This window comes from Hydra vulgaris, chromosome 03 (assembly GCF_038396675.1).
Source record: "Hydra vulgaris chromosome 03, alternate assembly HydraT2T_AEP".
In the NCBI taxonomy this organism is placed as follows: Eukaryota; Metazoa; Cnidaria; class Hydrozoa; order Anthoathecata; family Hydridae; genus Hydra; species Hydra vulgaris.
In genome coordinates this window covers 24,333,732-24,350,000 of record NC_088922.1, presented here as the reverse complement: position 1 = coordinate 24,350,000, position 16,269 = coordinate 24,333,732, and the positions used below count along the sequence as shown (strand labels likewise).

The 16,269-nt window shown below is 28.0% G+C and overlaps 1 protein-coding gene across 3 annotated transcripts in view; it reads right to left on the bottom strand.

Annotated features, from left to right (window-relative positions):
• LOC100214462 (leucine-rich repeat serine/threonine-protein kinase 1) overlaps window positions 1-16,269 on the bottom strand; it is a 194,574-nt gene that overhangs the window by 26,867 nt on the left and 151,438 nt on the right. For 2 of the 3 annotated variants that reach the window (XM_065792717.1, XM_065792718.1), the window contains one exon: window positions 14,265-14,400. In XM_065792717.1, the coding sequence (XP_065648789.1) occupies window positions 14,265-14,400 (136 nt within the window). Of the gene's footprint in view, window positions 1-2,664; window positions 2,745-2,822; window positions 2,865-14,264; window positions 14,401-16,269 lie in introns of those variants that run through there. The other variant, XM_065792719.1, reaches the window with a different exon arrangement.

The window sequence follows — 16,269 nt, the reverse complement described above, 5'->3', positions numbered from 1 at the left end:
GATTGTAATTATGAAACGTATTTATGAATCGTCCCATCTAATCAATGATTCTCAGCAACTTTCGTCTACATTTGATTCACCAACGCAGAGTGTACATCCACCAATTAATGAAGCGCTCAAAAATGATATCGACATGAAGCTTGCTAATTTCCTTTATCGTATGGGTATGTTATTTCGTTTAGTCGAATCAGAGGCCTTTAAGGATTTCGTTAAGTCGCTCAATCCACCGTATGCATCTGTCATCCCTTATCAGGATCTCTGCTCTGCACACAAAATGTTCTACTTCTGTAAATGAAATTTTGAATTCTGAAACAAACTCAACACTGATGTCTGACAGCTGGACGAACATAAGAGGCGATCACATAGTGAATTTTTGTATTAAAGCGCCCAATCAGAAGCCTTTTTTTTACACCTCGATAAATACAACCATTTAAAAGTCATCTGCAGTTGCCGCAGCAATCTTACAAGTTATTGATAAGATTGGCTCACAAAAATTTACCAGTTTCATAAGCAACAACGCTCTTGTTATGAAATCAGCGTGGAAGATCATTGAGGAGAAATATCCACACATCTCGGCTAGCGGATGCGGAGCTCATGGAGTCAACTTGCTTGTGGAGAACATAGTTTCTACAACTGAGGCCACAAAAACAGTCAAAGATGCAGAGAAAATCATGAAATATGTGAAAAATCATCACATCGTAAAAGCAAAGTTTGATGAAAAAATTTAAACATTTGCAGGAAATATTTCTCTTTCATTGTCCATACCTGTATCTACACGATGGTTTAGTTATTATAAATCAATGAGCAGTCTCCAGCTATCAAAATACGTTCTTATTAAGTTGGTAGACAAAGAAAGTACATTACTGAAGGAAACTCAACCAAAGAATACATCTGCTAATGTTATGGCGTTGATAAAATCTAACTCATTTTGGGACCGTCTCTCTAAGCTTGTCAAAAGCATTGAATTTCCTTCCAACGTGATCGGAAAGCTAGAAAGTGATGAAGCTCCGTTGTCTCTCGTGTAAGATTACTTTGGTCAAATGTACAACTCATATATGGACGATAAAGACATACAACAAAAAGTGCTATTTCACCTCAATTTTCTCTTAACACCAGGTATTAGAATTGCTTTCATATTAACGTCCAAAAATGCTGCAGAAGGTTTATATTTGAATGAAGATAAAACCGATTTTATCACTGCTACCGTTGAATTCGCCAAAAAGATCAAACCTGAAATAGCTAACACTGCTGCGAATGAATTGATTGTTTTTATAGGAGAAATGGCTGTGCTGCCTGAGAGAAGAAAGGAAACAATATTCAAGATGAATGCGCAAAATTATTGGAATATTATCGGTTGCAATAAATATCCTGCTCTTTACGAAATTGCTAAGTTTATTAACGAAATGATCTGCTCATCAGCTACAGCAGAAAGAGCTTGGTCAACCTTTTGATTTATTCACTCGTGACTAAAAAATCATCTTACAAATGAGAGTTGTAAAGCTGGTTTCTTGTATACCAATAGCGTGCTGATGGACACAAATGACAAGACTAATTACATTCTTGAAGAAGGTGTTGTACGCCATTATCTTTATCTTACAAGATTTGATTTGAAATTAACTTGTAAAAAAGAAGTTGCATCTGTAGTTTGGGAAAAAGTTAATGTTTTTTGGAAAATGGCAGGAATTCCTACAAAACAGAAGAAAGATACTGTTAAAATGATACTGCATCTGATTCATCTTAGAGAGAACTTGATTAAAAATGCAAAAAAATTATTATGCACTCAACTTCAGAGTTTTACTAATAAACTGTCATCGTTGTTTGATATTGCAGCATCAAATGCAGAAAAGATACCTTGCGTAGTATCAATAGTCAGATCTCAGATATAGATTTTCTCTCAGATCAGTGTCACTTAAAAAAGATATTTTTAAGCCCATTAGACAAGAGTTATGCTACAAAAGTGAAAAGAAAGGAGGAAAAAGAGAAACATAAAATCAAAACTATTGAAAAAAAGAAATCGAGAAAGGAAAACATATAAGAAAAAAGTTTCAATGTATTGGCAGCATTTGATAACAAAGACAAAATTCATGATAAAAATGAAGAAAGTACTATTGCTAGACAGAAAAAAAATCAAAATATTAGAAAACCCTTAAGTTTCTTTGATGGTTGAATCTATCCAACAGAGAAAGATCTGGAATCATTTTAGCTGTAGCTGAAACATTAGGTCACAATTTAGACAAAATATCTCAAAAAGCATAGCGAACAGATTAGATAATGAAATTCGAATTCAAGTTTCAGATGACATTAAGAAAACATTGAAGAACACTTTAATAAAAAGTTAAATATTTTTGAAAGAGTTTTGTCTTCTGTTTACTTAAAAGTTTTTGAAGAAAGTAGATCTCCAAATTACGAGCCATTTAGACACTTTAAAAATGAGGTATGGCCTAAACATTCATTAACTTCAGATATTACTTTAGAAGAATAAAAACCAGAAAAAATAAAAATTGAAGAACCAGTTTTAAAGATCAAACAAGCAGAAGTAATAATTTTTTTGTCTGGTTTACTTAACCAGAAATCTTGAAAAATATTAAGAGATAATTATCAAGAATGTTGTCAACTTGCTTTACAATTACTCAATCCAAAACAAATAAATATACAGTGGCACAAACCTGGAGCCTTCTATCATGCTAGATGGGTGTGTACAATCTTGAGCACATTAAATGTTGATGTGTTTCTGACCTGGCAGACTATGAAGAAAGTTTTATAGATAAATTATCTAGGTTTTCTAAATTTTCTTTACTATTTTATGTGAAAATATGGCTTACCTGCACAAACACAATTGATGCTCCATTTAATGACTTGGAATTCTACAAAGAAATGCTTATTTATAAAAAAATTGACAACGATGTTGCTATTGCTGCCCTAGAAACATTTAATCAGCATATTTAGTATTTAATCGAAGAAATGTTCCCTCTTTCATTATTTTCTGATATCTGATTGTGATAAAACTAAAATTGCTAAAACAATTCTGAAAAAAAAAACAACTGTGAACATGATATAGGTTTTCTACAATTTCCTCTTCTGAAGCAGAGTACTTGTTTGACTGATTTAACCGGACCAAATCAAGCAACATTCTAAATTTATTTGGATATTCAAGCAAGGACAGTGGTTGGTTGGTAAAATCCCCAAACTTTTGGAAAGCTAACACAAATTTTAAACACATGTTTGAGCATATCAAATCACTGGAATTAGTAAACGATACAGCAAAATGAGCTGTTAAACTAATTCAAGCCTGTAAAACATCTATTACAAAAGATGAAGAGCAGAAAAAATTTCTTTTATGTGCAGTAGAACACCACCAAAAGGTTCTTCCTCACATAAGTAAACAAGCAATTCAAAAACCTAATTTTTGAAAATATGCGCTAAACAATATATTTTTTATTATACCTTTAAAATATTGTTATTTTGTTATTATAATTAAAAAAAAATGAATTTCTTAGTACTTATTCCCATTGTGCTTTAATATTATTAATTTATACTGATTATTTCGTTGCTTCTTTGTTAAATAATTATGTATTTATCAAGTTTTTGTTTCAAATAAAAACTATAATTAATAAAGTTCCATATTTAGGCAGAAAAAAAATCATACAACCAAGGGTATTATGAGAAAGAATAGGGGAAAAGGGGGGGGGGGTCATATACCAGGTGACAGTTTATTTTAAATAAATTTTTATTTTTATTTATTACAAATCCGTTTGAAATTATACTAGTATTAATTATATTGGTTATGAAGGGTCAAATATAAAAATTTTTTGAAAATAACATTTGATTAAGTTTTATTAAACAAAACTAAACAAGAAATTTTATCAGATCAGGTTATCCTGCTACTGGTAACATGTAACCCAGTATAATCTGCTTTATGTCCTGCTGCCTTGCAGGATACGACTTTTTAGGCAAAGGCTAGGAGATGCCAACTCCGACTTAAAACACCCCCTGCCTTGGGGCTCTTGGTTGAATAAAGGCTAGAGATAGCGTCTCGATAAAAATACTCATCTTGGGCAGATAATAAATAAACCTCGCTACTATCTTGTAGAAGGCCTCCTAGGCAAAGACTTAAGGGGTATACAGATTCTATCTGTTGATCAGCCTCGCACCCCTTCTTCATCTATTAGGCTGGCGCAGATGTATTTTTAATACATTGTTTCCAGTTTAGGATGTTGAATGCTGGATCTTCTTGACTCAAAGCATGGGTTTTGCTTGTGTCTCTATTTTTATGACTAGGCAACTCATTCTATTATCTCCTAATGAGGGTACAGCCCTAAAACTAAGTTTTATGGTTCTGAGGCCGGCTGGTAGTCAGGTTTCCCAAACTCTGTGGTAGCTCTCAGAGAGACTGATTCCATCAACAGCTGAAAAATATCAAAGTATTAACAGTGCCATGTTCTGCATGGATGGTGTCCCTGTTTGTACTTTTGGTGTGCATTTTGGAGGCTACATTTGGAGCCCTTTGTTACAGCTTAGGGTTTATTAGTAGTAACGAGGCAATTGCTTTGGCTATTAAACAATGTTCTGAGTACTATCTATGCTTTGAGTCAAGTTCTTCAATCTAATTTAAAAATGAATAAAGTACCAAAAACTATAAAACACAAAAAACCATCATCATCACCAAGTTCTCTAAACCTATCATTCACTAATATTCGTGGTCTTCGAAGTAACTTTTCTTCTGTTGAGTCTTATCTCTTGCAAAGTTCACCAGACCTACTTGCTCTTTGTGAGACTAATTTGAGTTCAGCTGTCTCATCTTGTGATCTTAGTGTTGATGGTTATCTTCCTTTAATTCGTAAAGACTCCATTAGTCAAATGCTTGGCCTGGGCATTTACATTTGTAAGAATTCACCCATTTGTTGTGAAACTATGAATTGAATCCACAGATTATTCTTTTATGTGCTTTCATTTAGCACCACTTCATTCTGTTGCCTTTCTCTTTGTTCTATATCACTCTCCTTCATCTTAAGACTGCACTCTTTTTGATGTTATTTCTGATCGTATTGACCAAGCCCTCTCTCTTTATCCATCAGCTAATATAGTTGTTGTCAGTGACTTCAATGCTCACCACTCTGAATGGCTTGGCTCAAGTGTCAGTGATTCTGCAGGCATTAAAGCCCACAACTTTTGCCTTTCTCAATCCCTAACTCAAATAGTCAACTTTCCAACTCGCTTTCCAGACAACCCGAATCATTTACCTTCTCTACTCGACTTATGTCTTGTTTCTGATCCTAGTCAGTGCTCAGTTTCTCCACATTTACCCTTAGGTGCTTCTGATCACAGTTTGATCCCTCTAAAACTAATATCTTATTCTTCTTCATCACCTGAATCCCCCTATTATCGAATCTGTTACAACTACAGTAAAGCTGACTGGGATTCTTTCCACGATTTTCTTCGTGATGGCCCTTGGGTAGAAATCTTTTGTCCTCCTGTTGACAAATGTGCTTCTTACATAACTTTGTGGATTCAGGCTGGCATTGAATCTTTTGTTCCCTCTCGACGATTCCAGGTCAAGCATCACTCTCCTCCATGGTTTTCCTCACACTGTGCTGCTGCGATTGCCAATCAAAACCGTTACTTCCATATTTATCAGCAAAACAATTCTCCAGAAAACAGACGCCTGTTTATTACTGCTAGAAACAATTAGAGAAAGGTTTTGTCTAACGCCAAAACCCGCTATTCTTAGGTCATGAAATCTTGTATTTTATCTCAATAATTAGGCTCTCGTGACTTTTGGAGAATCTTTAATAATATCAATAATAAGGGCAAATCTTTAATTCGACCTCTCCTGTATGGTTCAGACTTTGTCACCTCACCTTAAGACAAAGCTGAATTATTTGCTAAGAACTTTTCATCAATATCATCTCTTGATTGCACTAGTTGCCTTCTACCTGATATTGCCAACAAGGTTGATCCATTGCTTGACATTCATATCACTCCAGCTTCTGTATCTAAAGTGATTTCCTGCTTAGACTTTTCTACAGCTTATGGCCTGGACAACATACCTGTTATTGTCTTGCAGAAGTGTTCTTCGGAGCTGTCGTCTATACTTTCAAAACTATTCAACAAGTGCTTATCAGAGTCTTGTTTTCCAGCCTGCTGGAAAGCAGCATCTGTTATCCCTATTTCCAAAAATTCTAGAGAGCGATCTGATTTGTCTAACTACTGTCCCTTAAGTCTTCTTCCTATCATAGGCAAAGTTTTTGAATCTTTACTTAACAAACACTTAATTTCTCATCTTGAATCTAATAACTTACTTTCTGACCATCAATATGGATTTCGATCTTCTCGTTCTACAGCTGATTTGCTAACAGTAATAATCAATAGGTTTTATCATGCATTAAGCGGAGAGGTTAAGGCTATTGCTCTTGACATTTCTAAAGCTTTTGATAAAGTTTGGCATCGTACAGTGTATCTGGCAACATCTTTAAGATTATTGAATCCTTCTTTTCCAATCGTAGTATAAAAGTTGTCCTCGATGGACAGCACTCTTCTTCTTATTCTGTATCTTCAGGGGTTCATTAAGGTTCTATCCTTGGCCCTATACTCTTTTTAATTTACATTAACGATCTTCCAGATATTCTCACATCTAAGGTGGCATTGTTTGCTGTTGATATTACCATTTATTCTTGTCGTGATAAGAAGCCAACAATCTCTGATTGCTTGGAGGGGGCATTTGAGCTTGAAAAGGATCTTACTACTGCTACAGCATGGGGCTCACAGTGGCTGGTGAACTTTAATTCAGATAAATCTCAATTTTTTTCAGCCAATCATTATTGCAATAATTTAGATCTTCCTATATTTATGAACGGTGTTGTACTCGATGAGTCATCTACTCTTCATCTTCTCGGATTAACTCTGCTAAGGTTGCATCTCTTTATCAAGCTCGTCATTTTCTTACTTCGGATTCTATTCTCTATCTCTATAAATCTCAAATCCGGCCTTGTATGGAATATTAAAAACAAAAATAAAAAATCCAGAAAATACTGTGCAGATTTAGATTTTAACTCAAACTCTTGAAGCAATTGAAGTATTTTACACTCAAATTATAACCATGTGATAATTATATCATTATTATTATATTATATGCATAAAATTAAGCAAATACATATTATAAAATCATATCAAATAAATTAAGTTAAGACACTGATAATGTTATTTTTGGAAAAACTGATTATATTTATTCAGGGAAAAATTAAAATTATACACCTAAGTCATAGAGCTACAATCATGCCATAAGATAGAGTATAGGTCTTAAAATTTTTTTTGGTGATTTTCTATATATAGAACCTTGCCAGTAAAAAGTTTCATAATTTATTTTAAATGTCTACGCTACTTTCTATGCCTACAAAGTGAATGTAATTTATCATATTTTTTTAAAAATATGATATTTTAACAGGCTGCTGCAAGTGCTAAAATAACTTTTAACATATAATTTTATTTTTTTCCGCGTGGTGGAATTTCCGCGTGGTGGAAGTGGTTACTCTAAGTACACAAAAGTAACAAAAAATTGGTACAGCTTGTCTGTTGGTATTGAACTGTAGCACATTAAAGTTTCCAAAATTTTGTCTAATATTGCGTTATTTAGCAACTTTGAGGTACTTTGAAGTCAAAAATTGTTTGAAATCAGTCAAAAACACCTGCAAAAATAGATAATTTGGGTGAAAAACTATTACCATCAAAAATTTCAGGTGATTATCTATTTTATTGAAAAAGTTATGATCTGTTAAAAATCAAAAAAATCTACTCTAAACTCCAGATATTCAAATTTTGCTGATTTTGGTCTTTATTGATTCAAATATAACTTTTGAATGGTTTGGTCAATCAAGCTGTAAATTTCAGTGTTTTTTTCTCACAAAAGCTGTGGGTGGTCAAAATTTGTAGTAAATTGGAGGTGGTACCCTGGGGCACTTTTGAAAAACTAGGTGATTTCATATGGAATAACCCAGGGGCTATTTTTTACCCTTTTCGAAAGCATTGAACATATTTAGGCTACATTTTGATGCTGTCCAAATTCATAAAATGAGGAACTTTTTTCATTTGGTTTTTTTATGGCAAAAAAAATTTTTTCATTGTTTTTTTTTTGAGAAAAAATGCCTACGCATGAAAATGTTTTTGTCAAATTTCCTTACAGCTTTCTTTCTTAAAAGACTCCTAATTATTAGATCAAAAGATTCCGAATTATTATGATCATCTCCAGAATTATTACATAGATAATTACAAGTGTTGTCTTATGAGTTTTGTAAGAGGTTAAAATCATTTTTATTTCTTCACGCAGCGGCCTAATTTGTCAAGGTTCATGTTTCAGAGTTAAAGAGTTGAGAGGTTTGTAACCACAATAAAGTAGCCTTCTTGGCTGTAGTGGCCTTCTTGGCCTTGGGGAGGTAAATAATATTTAAAAAAAATGTATTTAGTTATTTATTCTATAATATAAATTCACATCTAGACTAGCATTTAACACACAGACAACATTTATATTTATTCTGATTTGGTTTAAAAAGATTGAAATAGGTGGAATTAAAGCAAATAAAGTTATTTTAGTGAGTTGTGTTGTGTATGCTTTTCTTATGATATTTGAAAAGATGGTAATTTTTTTCATAATTACCGTAAATAACAAATATTTCTTGTATTATAGGTAATGTGCATCATTAATGAGAAATTCTCCTGGGTTGCTATTAGTATTTTTCAAAACATAATATAGACAATGTATGTACATACATACATATATATACATACATATATATACATATATATGTATATATACATACATATATATGTATATACATATATATATATATATACATACATACATATATATACATACATATATATACATATATATGTATATATACATACATATATATGTATATACATATATATATATATATACATACATATATATATATACATACATATATATACATACATATATATACATAGATAGTTATATAGAAATACATATATCTGTATATAACAATATATATATATATACATACATACATATATATACATACATATATATACATATATATGTATATATACATACATATATATGTATATACATATATATATATATACATACATATATATATATACATACATATATATACATATATATGTATATATACATACATATATATGTATATATATATATATATATATATATATATATATATATATATATATATATATATATATATATATATATATATATATATATATATATATGTATATATATATATGTATGTATATATATATATATATATATATATGCATATATGTATGTATGTATATATATATATATGTATATATATGCATATATGTATGTATGTATATATATATATAAAACATATATATATATTTATATATATATTTTTTGCCATGCCTGGCAGCAATCATCAGTCTTGTATTTCTAAATCATATAGAAATATATGGTTCTCATTAATAATGCACATTATCTATTATACAAGAAATATTTGTTATTTATAGTAATTATGAATAAGAAAAAAATAAATTCTTTAAATATCATAAGAAAAGCATACACAACACTAAAAAATTTTTATTTGTTTTAATTCTGCATTTTTTAATCTTTTTAAACCAACTTAGAATAGATATAAAAGACACATGTCTAGATGTGCATTTATGGCACATCTAGACATGTGTCTTGATGTAAATTGAATGAATAAATGAATACATTTTTTTTTTCATGTTATTTACCTCCCTAAGGCCAAGAAGGCTACTACTTTATTGTGGTTACAACTCTCTCTATTAACTCTTCAACTCGGAAACATGAACCTTGACAAACAAGGTCGCTGCTCAAAGAAACAAGTTGAGCTAAGTACTACCAGGGATGCGGTGGGGATCAAACTTGGAAAATCTTGCTTGTTTCTTGCTTGTTTTTCCTGCCTGTTCATTTTTAAAAACTCTGGAGATTGATTTTTCTAAGTTTCTTAGCTTAGCTAAGAAACTTAGAAAAATGTTTGTTTACATTAGAATAAAACTTTACCACCCATGCCCCCTAGATATGCCAATAGTCTTAAAATAATAGGTCTTTGACTAACTCTTGATTTTTAATATTGAATTTAATAACTAAGTTTTTTAATGACTTTTAACTATCAATCTTCTCGTTCTCCTTTAGCTATCGATCTTCTTGTTCTCCTTGTAATTATTAATCACCTTAAGCAATGTCTGCACTTTATGTAATAAAGCTCAAAAAGAAACTTATATCTGACAGCTAACTCTCATAGTAATATTGCTACTGCTTTGAGTTCTCATTGTTGACTACTTGACATAATAAACTTCTAATAAAAATAAATAATGTCCTGTAACTTTGTCAAACCACTTTGGTATTTATTGTAATTACAAGAAAAAAACTCAACAAGTAAAGATTTATAGACTTTTTGTATTTATATTTAATGCATTTTATAAGGGGGTTAAAAATATTTCTTCATTGATTTTAGAAAAGTTAAACAAAAAACGTTTGTCAAAACACTTTTTTTTACAAATTTGGCATTTGATCTTTGTAAAAAAAATATTTTCACTAAAAGTAACTAATTCATGTTTCTAAATTTAAATATATATGCTTTCATTGTGCAAATTAATTCAAATAAAATTTTTTTGGGGGGGGGCTCACACTTGCAAATAATTTTTAATCAGTACAATCACAGCGTTAAATGTTTTTTATCAACCAAACTAAAAACATTTTACTTTTTTCAAAAATTAAGTAAAAGAGACACCCCCAACTAAAAAGAGTTTTAATTAGATGACTCTTTTACTTACTGCTTTTTTTACGTAAAAGTAATTCATTTATATAAAACAACTTTTACTTTAAGTTTTTTTTACAAGTAATTGATGTAAAAGTAGATTATATCAAAAATTAATTTACTTTTACATGCAAAAGTAAGTCACCTGAAAAAACTGTTTACTTTTACATTTAAAAGTTAATTACTTTTAAAATTACATCACATATTATAATAGCTCTTCAAACTGTAATTTACATTTAAATATAAAATAACATAAAAAAACTATATTACTGTAATTGAAAAAAAAATTGCATATAAGAATGAATTACATAAAAGTAATATGCTATCAAATGTAAATTAAATTTACAAATAAAATAATATTTTTTAAGCGGATTTTTTATTAACAATAAATTATATAATATAAAATATAAATTGCATAACCTTACATTTTATATAATTTTTAAAGTAAATTAAAAATAATCTATATTTAATAAATTTACCTATATTCCACAATAACTTTTGAGAGGACCTTATGCAACAATAATGCAAAAAAGTAAAACTTTAGTAACAAACATTTAGTTTGCAGGGGCATTTGGTCTGTGTGATTTTAGATATATCTTCCTTGTAAAGTATATATACTAAGATGGATGCATTATTGAATATATAACTTATGTTAAGTTTGTTAGATTTAATGTACCCAGATTTAACTTCATTGCAATATTATATACAAATTGTATTGTAATAGCTTGTTTTATAAATGACAGTTAAATTGCTGTTAGTATTTTTTTCAAACAAAATCTTTTTTTTTTAAACAAAACTTTTTCAAAACTATATTAATATCACATCTCAAAATTTATGTAAGTCAACATCATTATATTATTAGTTACCCATAAAGTCTTTAAATGAGTTTAATAGAGTTGTAGAGGTTAAAAGGTTTTTAGAAAACCTCACTTTTATGTATATAATAATACTATTAGTTTTAGTGGCTGTTGTCTAAGTAATTCAAGTTGGTTTGTTGATGAAAATTTTCAAATTATTTACGTTTCTTTTAACATGGTATAATACCATGTAATACCACTTGTATTCCAAAAAATTTAAAATTAAATCGCATATGTTGTTTAATTTGTATTTTCATGGGTAATATTTATTATAACACCATTATTTTTGTATGTAAATTTAAATATTTTTTATATTAAAAACATTTAATTTTCCATATTTACAAATATTTATTCAAAGTTTCTCCTGTTTTAGTATGTTATTTTTTTAACATTTACAATTTTGTCTTAAACTTAAAGATTTATTTTATTGCATCAAAACTAAGCTCTTTCTTCTCAAAAACAAAATTTTTATGAAAAATTTTTTTTTTAATGTGAAATAACTTTTTTCTATTTTAGAAAATTAAAAAAATAAAGCAAAAGTGCAAGTGACTGATTCACTTGGTGTAGTTAAAGTGTTTGTCAAATATTATTGTGTCTATAAGATACTTTGCTGACCAAGACATAATTCCATTATTTCTTAGAAAAAACTTTTAAAAAACATATAGCAAGGATTTCTTTACATTAAAATCTCTCAAAAATCATGATCACTTGTCTACATTAGAATCAAATTTTACCAGCCATGCTCCCTAAATATGCCAATATTCTTAAAATAATAATAAAAAAAATTTGCTCAGCATGGCAATAGTTACTTTACTGACCTAAACATTTTCTGTAATCCGTGTGGTGGTGATATGGTGATAAGACCATTAAGTCTTCTTGGAACAAGAACAATAAAAAAGAATACTAAAAATTCAGTTTTAGTATCTTTAAATCCAACTGTTTTTTTTAACAACTGAATTTAAAGATACTAAAAATATGCTTTATTGCACCTTCAAAACAAGCATTAAAAAAAAGAGAGTGTTACCTTAAATGATGCTTAAAATGCGCCATTAAAGAATGTCTTTATTCAATTTAAAAAAACATTAATCAATGACCGATTTAACTTTGAAAAAAATTTATTTGAAAAATACAAATGACTTTATAGTCTAAATATTACTTTTAAAAACCCAATTTTCTTTATTATTTTATTTGAAAAATTTTGATGATGAAGTTTGCTTCATTTGATTACTTTTTCACAAAAAAAAAGTTTTATTAACTTTTGCTCAGAATTTTTGAATAAGAATTTAATAAAATAAGGAACGGAATTTGATTGTGAGATGAACTTATAACTTAATTAATGATACTACTTTAAACCCACTAAATAATTAGGGAAATTTGTTCAAAATTTATATGGCCATAATTTTAAAATACAAAGAGATTATTGGATAACATTAAAGACTTGTCAATGAACTTAAATTTAGTTTAAAATATAAAAAAGACTTGTTTTACAAACTTGTTGTTCTCACACTAATGGCTTGGTAAGGAAGTAAACACTTTTGGGTTTTATTGTTCCCAGACCCTGATTATTGCAATTTTTTGCAAAATTTTTATTTTACATAAATAAGAACATATAAATGCAATTCTAAATATGTGATTGGAACCTGATTGTATATATATTGCAATATGCATTTTTGTTATTTTTTTTACTTTAAATTTCAAAAAAAAATTAAAAAAATAAAATTGATGCTATTTTATTATATAGATCACTTTTCTTACAATCAACCATTTAAATTTAAAATGTATTCTTTTAAACCACCCTACTGCATTTGCTATATTAAATACACTAAGTAGCTGTTGTGGTTATCAAAAGTTATCTTTTTTTTTTGTTATTTTTTTACTTGAAATTTTTTTGAAAAAATAAATAAACCTGCGGTTTTTTATATTAGTTATTTCAAAGTGTAAAAATTTAGTTTTCAATTTGTTTTAAGAGACTGTCTGGATCTCGCTTTAGAAATGGGTCTGAATTTTGCTTTTTTATTTTAAGTTTTGTATTTTTGCTTCTTTAATTTAGTATGGTTAACAACCAATTTAAACAAAATAAAAGATAATTATGAAATGACTAACTGGAATAATTATTTTCTGGAAAGGACTAATTAAAATTAGTCCAATCCAGACAATAATTTTATGAATAGTTCTTAATAAATAAACAAAAAAATAAATAAATTTTCATTTTGGTTAGAGTAAAAACTAATAAATCAACAACAACAAAAAGTTAGGACACAGACCCCTTGCCCAGGAAATAGTTTTAACACGGATGTTCATCGGCACTACATAAATGCAAAAAGTTTTGGTTTAAAGATATCATATTTTAAAATATTTAACTACTTGTCTAAACTGTAATATTTAATCATCAGAAAATTAAACTTGAAGATTGAGATAAAATTTTTATAAAAAAACAAAAAAGATTAAATGAAAAGATTAAACTAAAAACTATACAGACAAATCAGGAAAGTTATTAATAAATTATAAAATTACTATGAAAGAAGTCAAACTAAAATTAATAGTCCCTCTCTTTAGACTTACGTTAATCAAAATAATTTCAGAAAAAGTTCTAGTTTATTACCTAAAATATCCAGAAGAGATTGAAATTCATTTAATGATGTTAAGCTATTAATTTCAGATGCAGATGGTCTGTCCTCAGGGTTATGCGACCAACAACCATACAACAAAGAGAGAATTAATGCAGGATATTTACTTTCCTAAAAGCATTAAAAAATAATTTATATAAAATGTTATAAGAATAAAAATTACATTCAATAAAACATAAAGTATAATATTGTAAAATTACATTCAATAAAATATAAAGTATAATATTGTAAAATTACATTCAATAAAATATAAAGTATAATATTGTAAAATTACATTTAATAAAATATAAAGTATAATATTATAAAATTACATTCAATAAAATATAAAGTATAATATTTTAAAATTATATTCAATAAAATATAAAGTATAATATTATAAAATTACATCCAATAAAATATAAAGTATAATATTATAAAATTACATTCAATAAAATATAAAGTATAATATTGTAAAATTAACATAATTTTAGGTTAAACACTTCAGTTATCATATAAAGTTACTTTTTGAAAAAAAGTAATTTCATTTAATAATTTTAATTAAAAGTTAAAAAATAAAAAATTATTTAACTTTTTCACACTGACACTTGGTGGTGTCACGTTGTTAAAAAACAATACCTAAATATTACTGGATACTTTAGATAAGTAGAAAAGCAATTACTCTATACTCTAAAAACAATCCATTAGAAAAAGCAATGGATTGCATATTTCCATTAACTTAACAGAGTAATTAATTACCAAAAACAGCAAAACTAAAGGTGTACAATTATTTATTTTGAAGTCCTATTAATTCAATGGATTACTCCGTTTGTTTTAAAGTTTCACTCACAAAATTATTTTACTATAAAAAAATATATATTTGGAGTGCTTTCTTTTGTTAACATAAAAAACGTTTGTTTGAGAATGTAAGGTTTGAATTGTATCATTACTTCTCAACACACATACTAATCCTAGCATTAACATTAAATCATGTTTTAAAGGTATAGACAAAATTATTTCTACTGCATTGGATCAAATAGTTTATGTTTAGATATTACATGTAAACTATCACTTATTTCTTATTATTGAAGAAATGTATAAGAGAAATATTTAGGAAAATAAGCTTTTTAAAGATCTTTTTTGTTTACAGGACTCTAAATCACACTTTGCATCATAGATTAAAGGTTTGATGCATAAATTTTTATATTAACAGTTTTTTATAACTAATAGTTTTTTACAGTTTTGCGATTCTAGGTTTTTTTTAAATTTTCACAGTTTAAACAGTTTTTTTTTAACAGTTTTGCAGTTTGAACATTTTTTTAAAAATAGTTTTGCAGTTTTAACAAATTTTATTTTTAAAATTTTGCAGTTTTTACAGTTTTTTTAACAGTTTCACATTCACATTATGAATGCTTGATTGGTTTTCAATATCTAGTTAAAGTGTTTTTAAAGCTCACTTGATTGCTCAACAATGTTTGACTTGATTGCTCAACATAGGTCCCCCAACCATGTTAGTTTGTATAATTAGTAGTCCTTGTGTCAGATAGTTGCAAGTTATTGCTTATTTTATAATTTTAAGCACAAATGTATATTAATGTGAACAAATATTAGGCACCAATGTGTATTAATGTAAAATGTCATAATAAAATAATCCTTATATTTACAAATAAAAAAATTATATTGTTATATCAAAATTTTATCTTGCCTGATTTTTCCTTGTTTTTAATTAAATATTTTTGTTTAAAGTATTAATTTTTTTTCACGGAATATTTTATTATTTTATGTACAAGTGTATTAAAATCTTTATTTCAATGGATTGTTTGTTGCTCAAACTTAACAGATCCCTATATTTAACAGACTTTAATCCTTTAAAATTTAATTAGTTAATTTAATGAAAAATCTGTTGGTGCAATAGCGATTAATTTGTTACTTAATCTGTTGTAAACAAAGCATTTTTAGATCTGTACATTATAATAATTATATAAAAAAAGTAAAAAAAAAAAA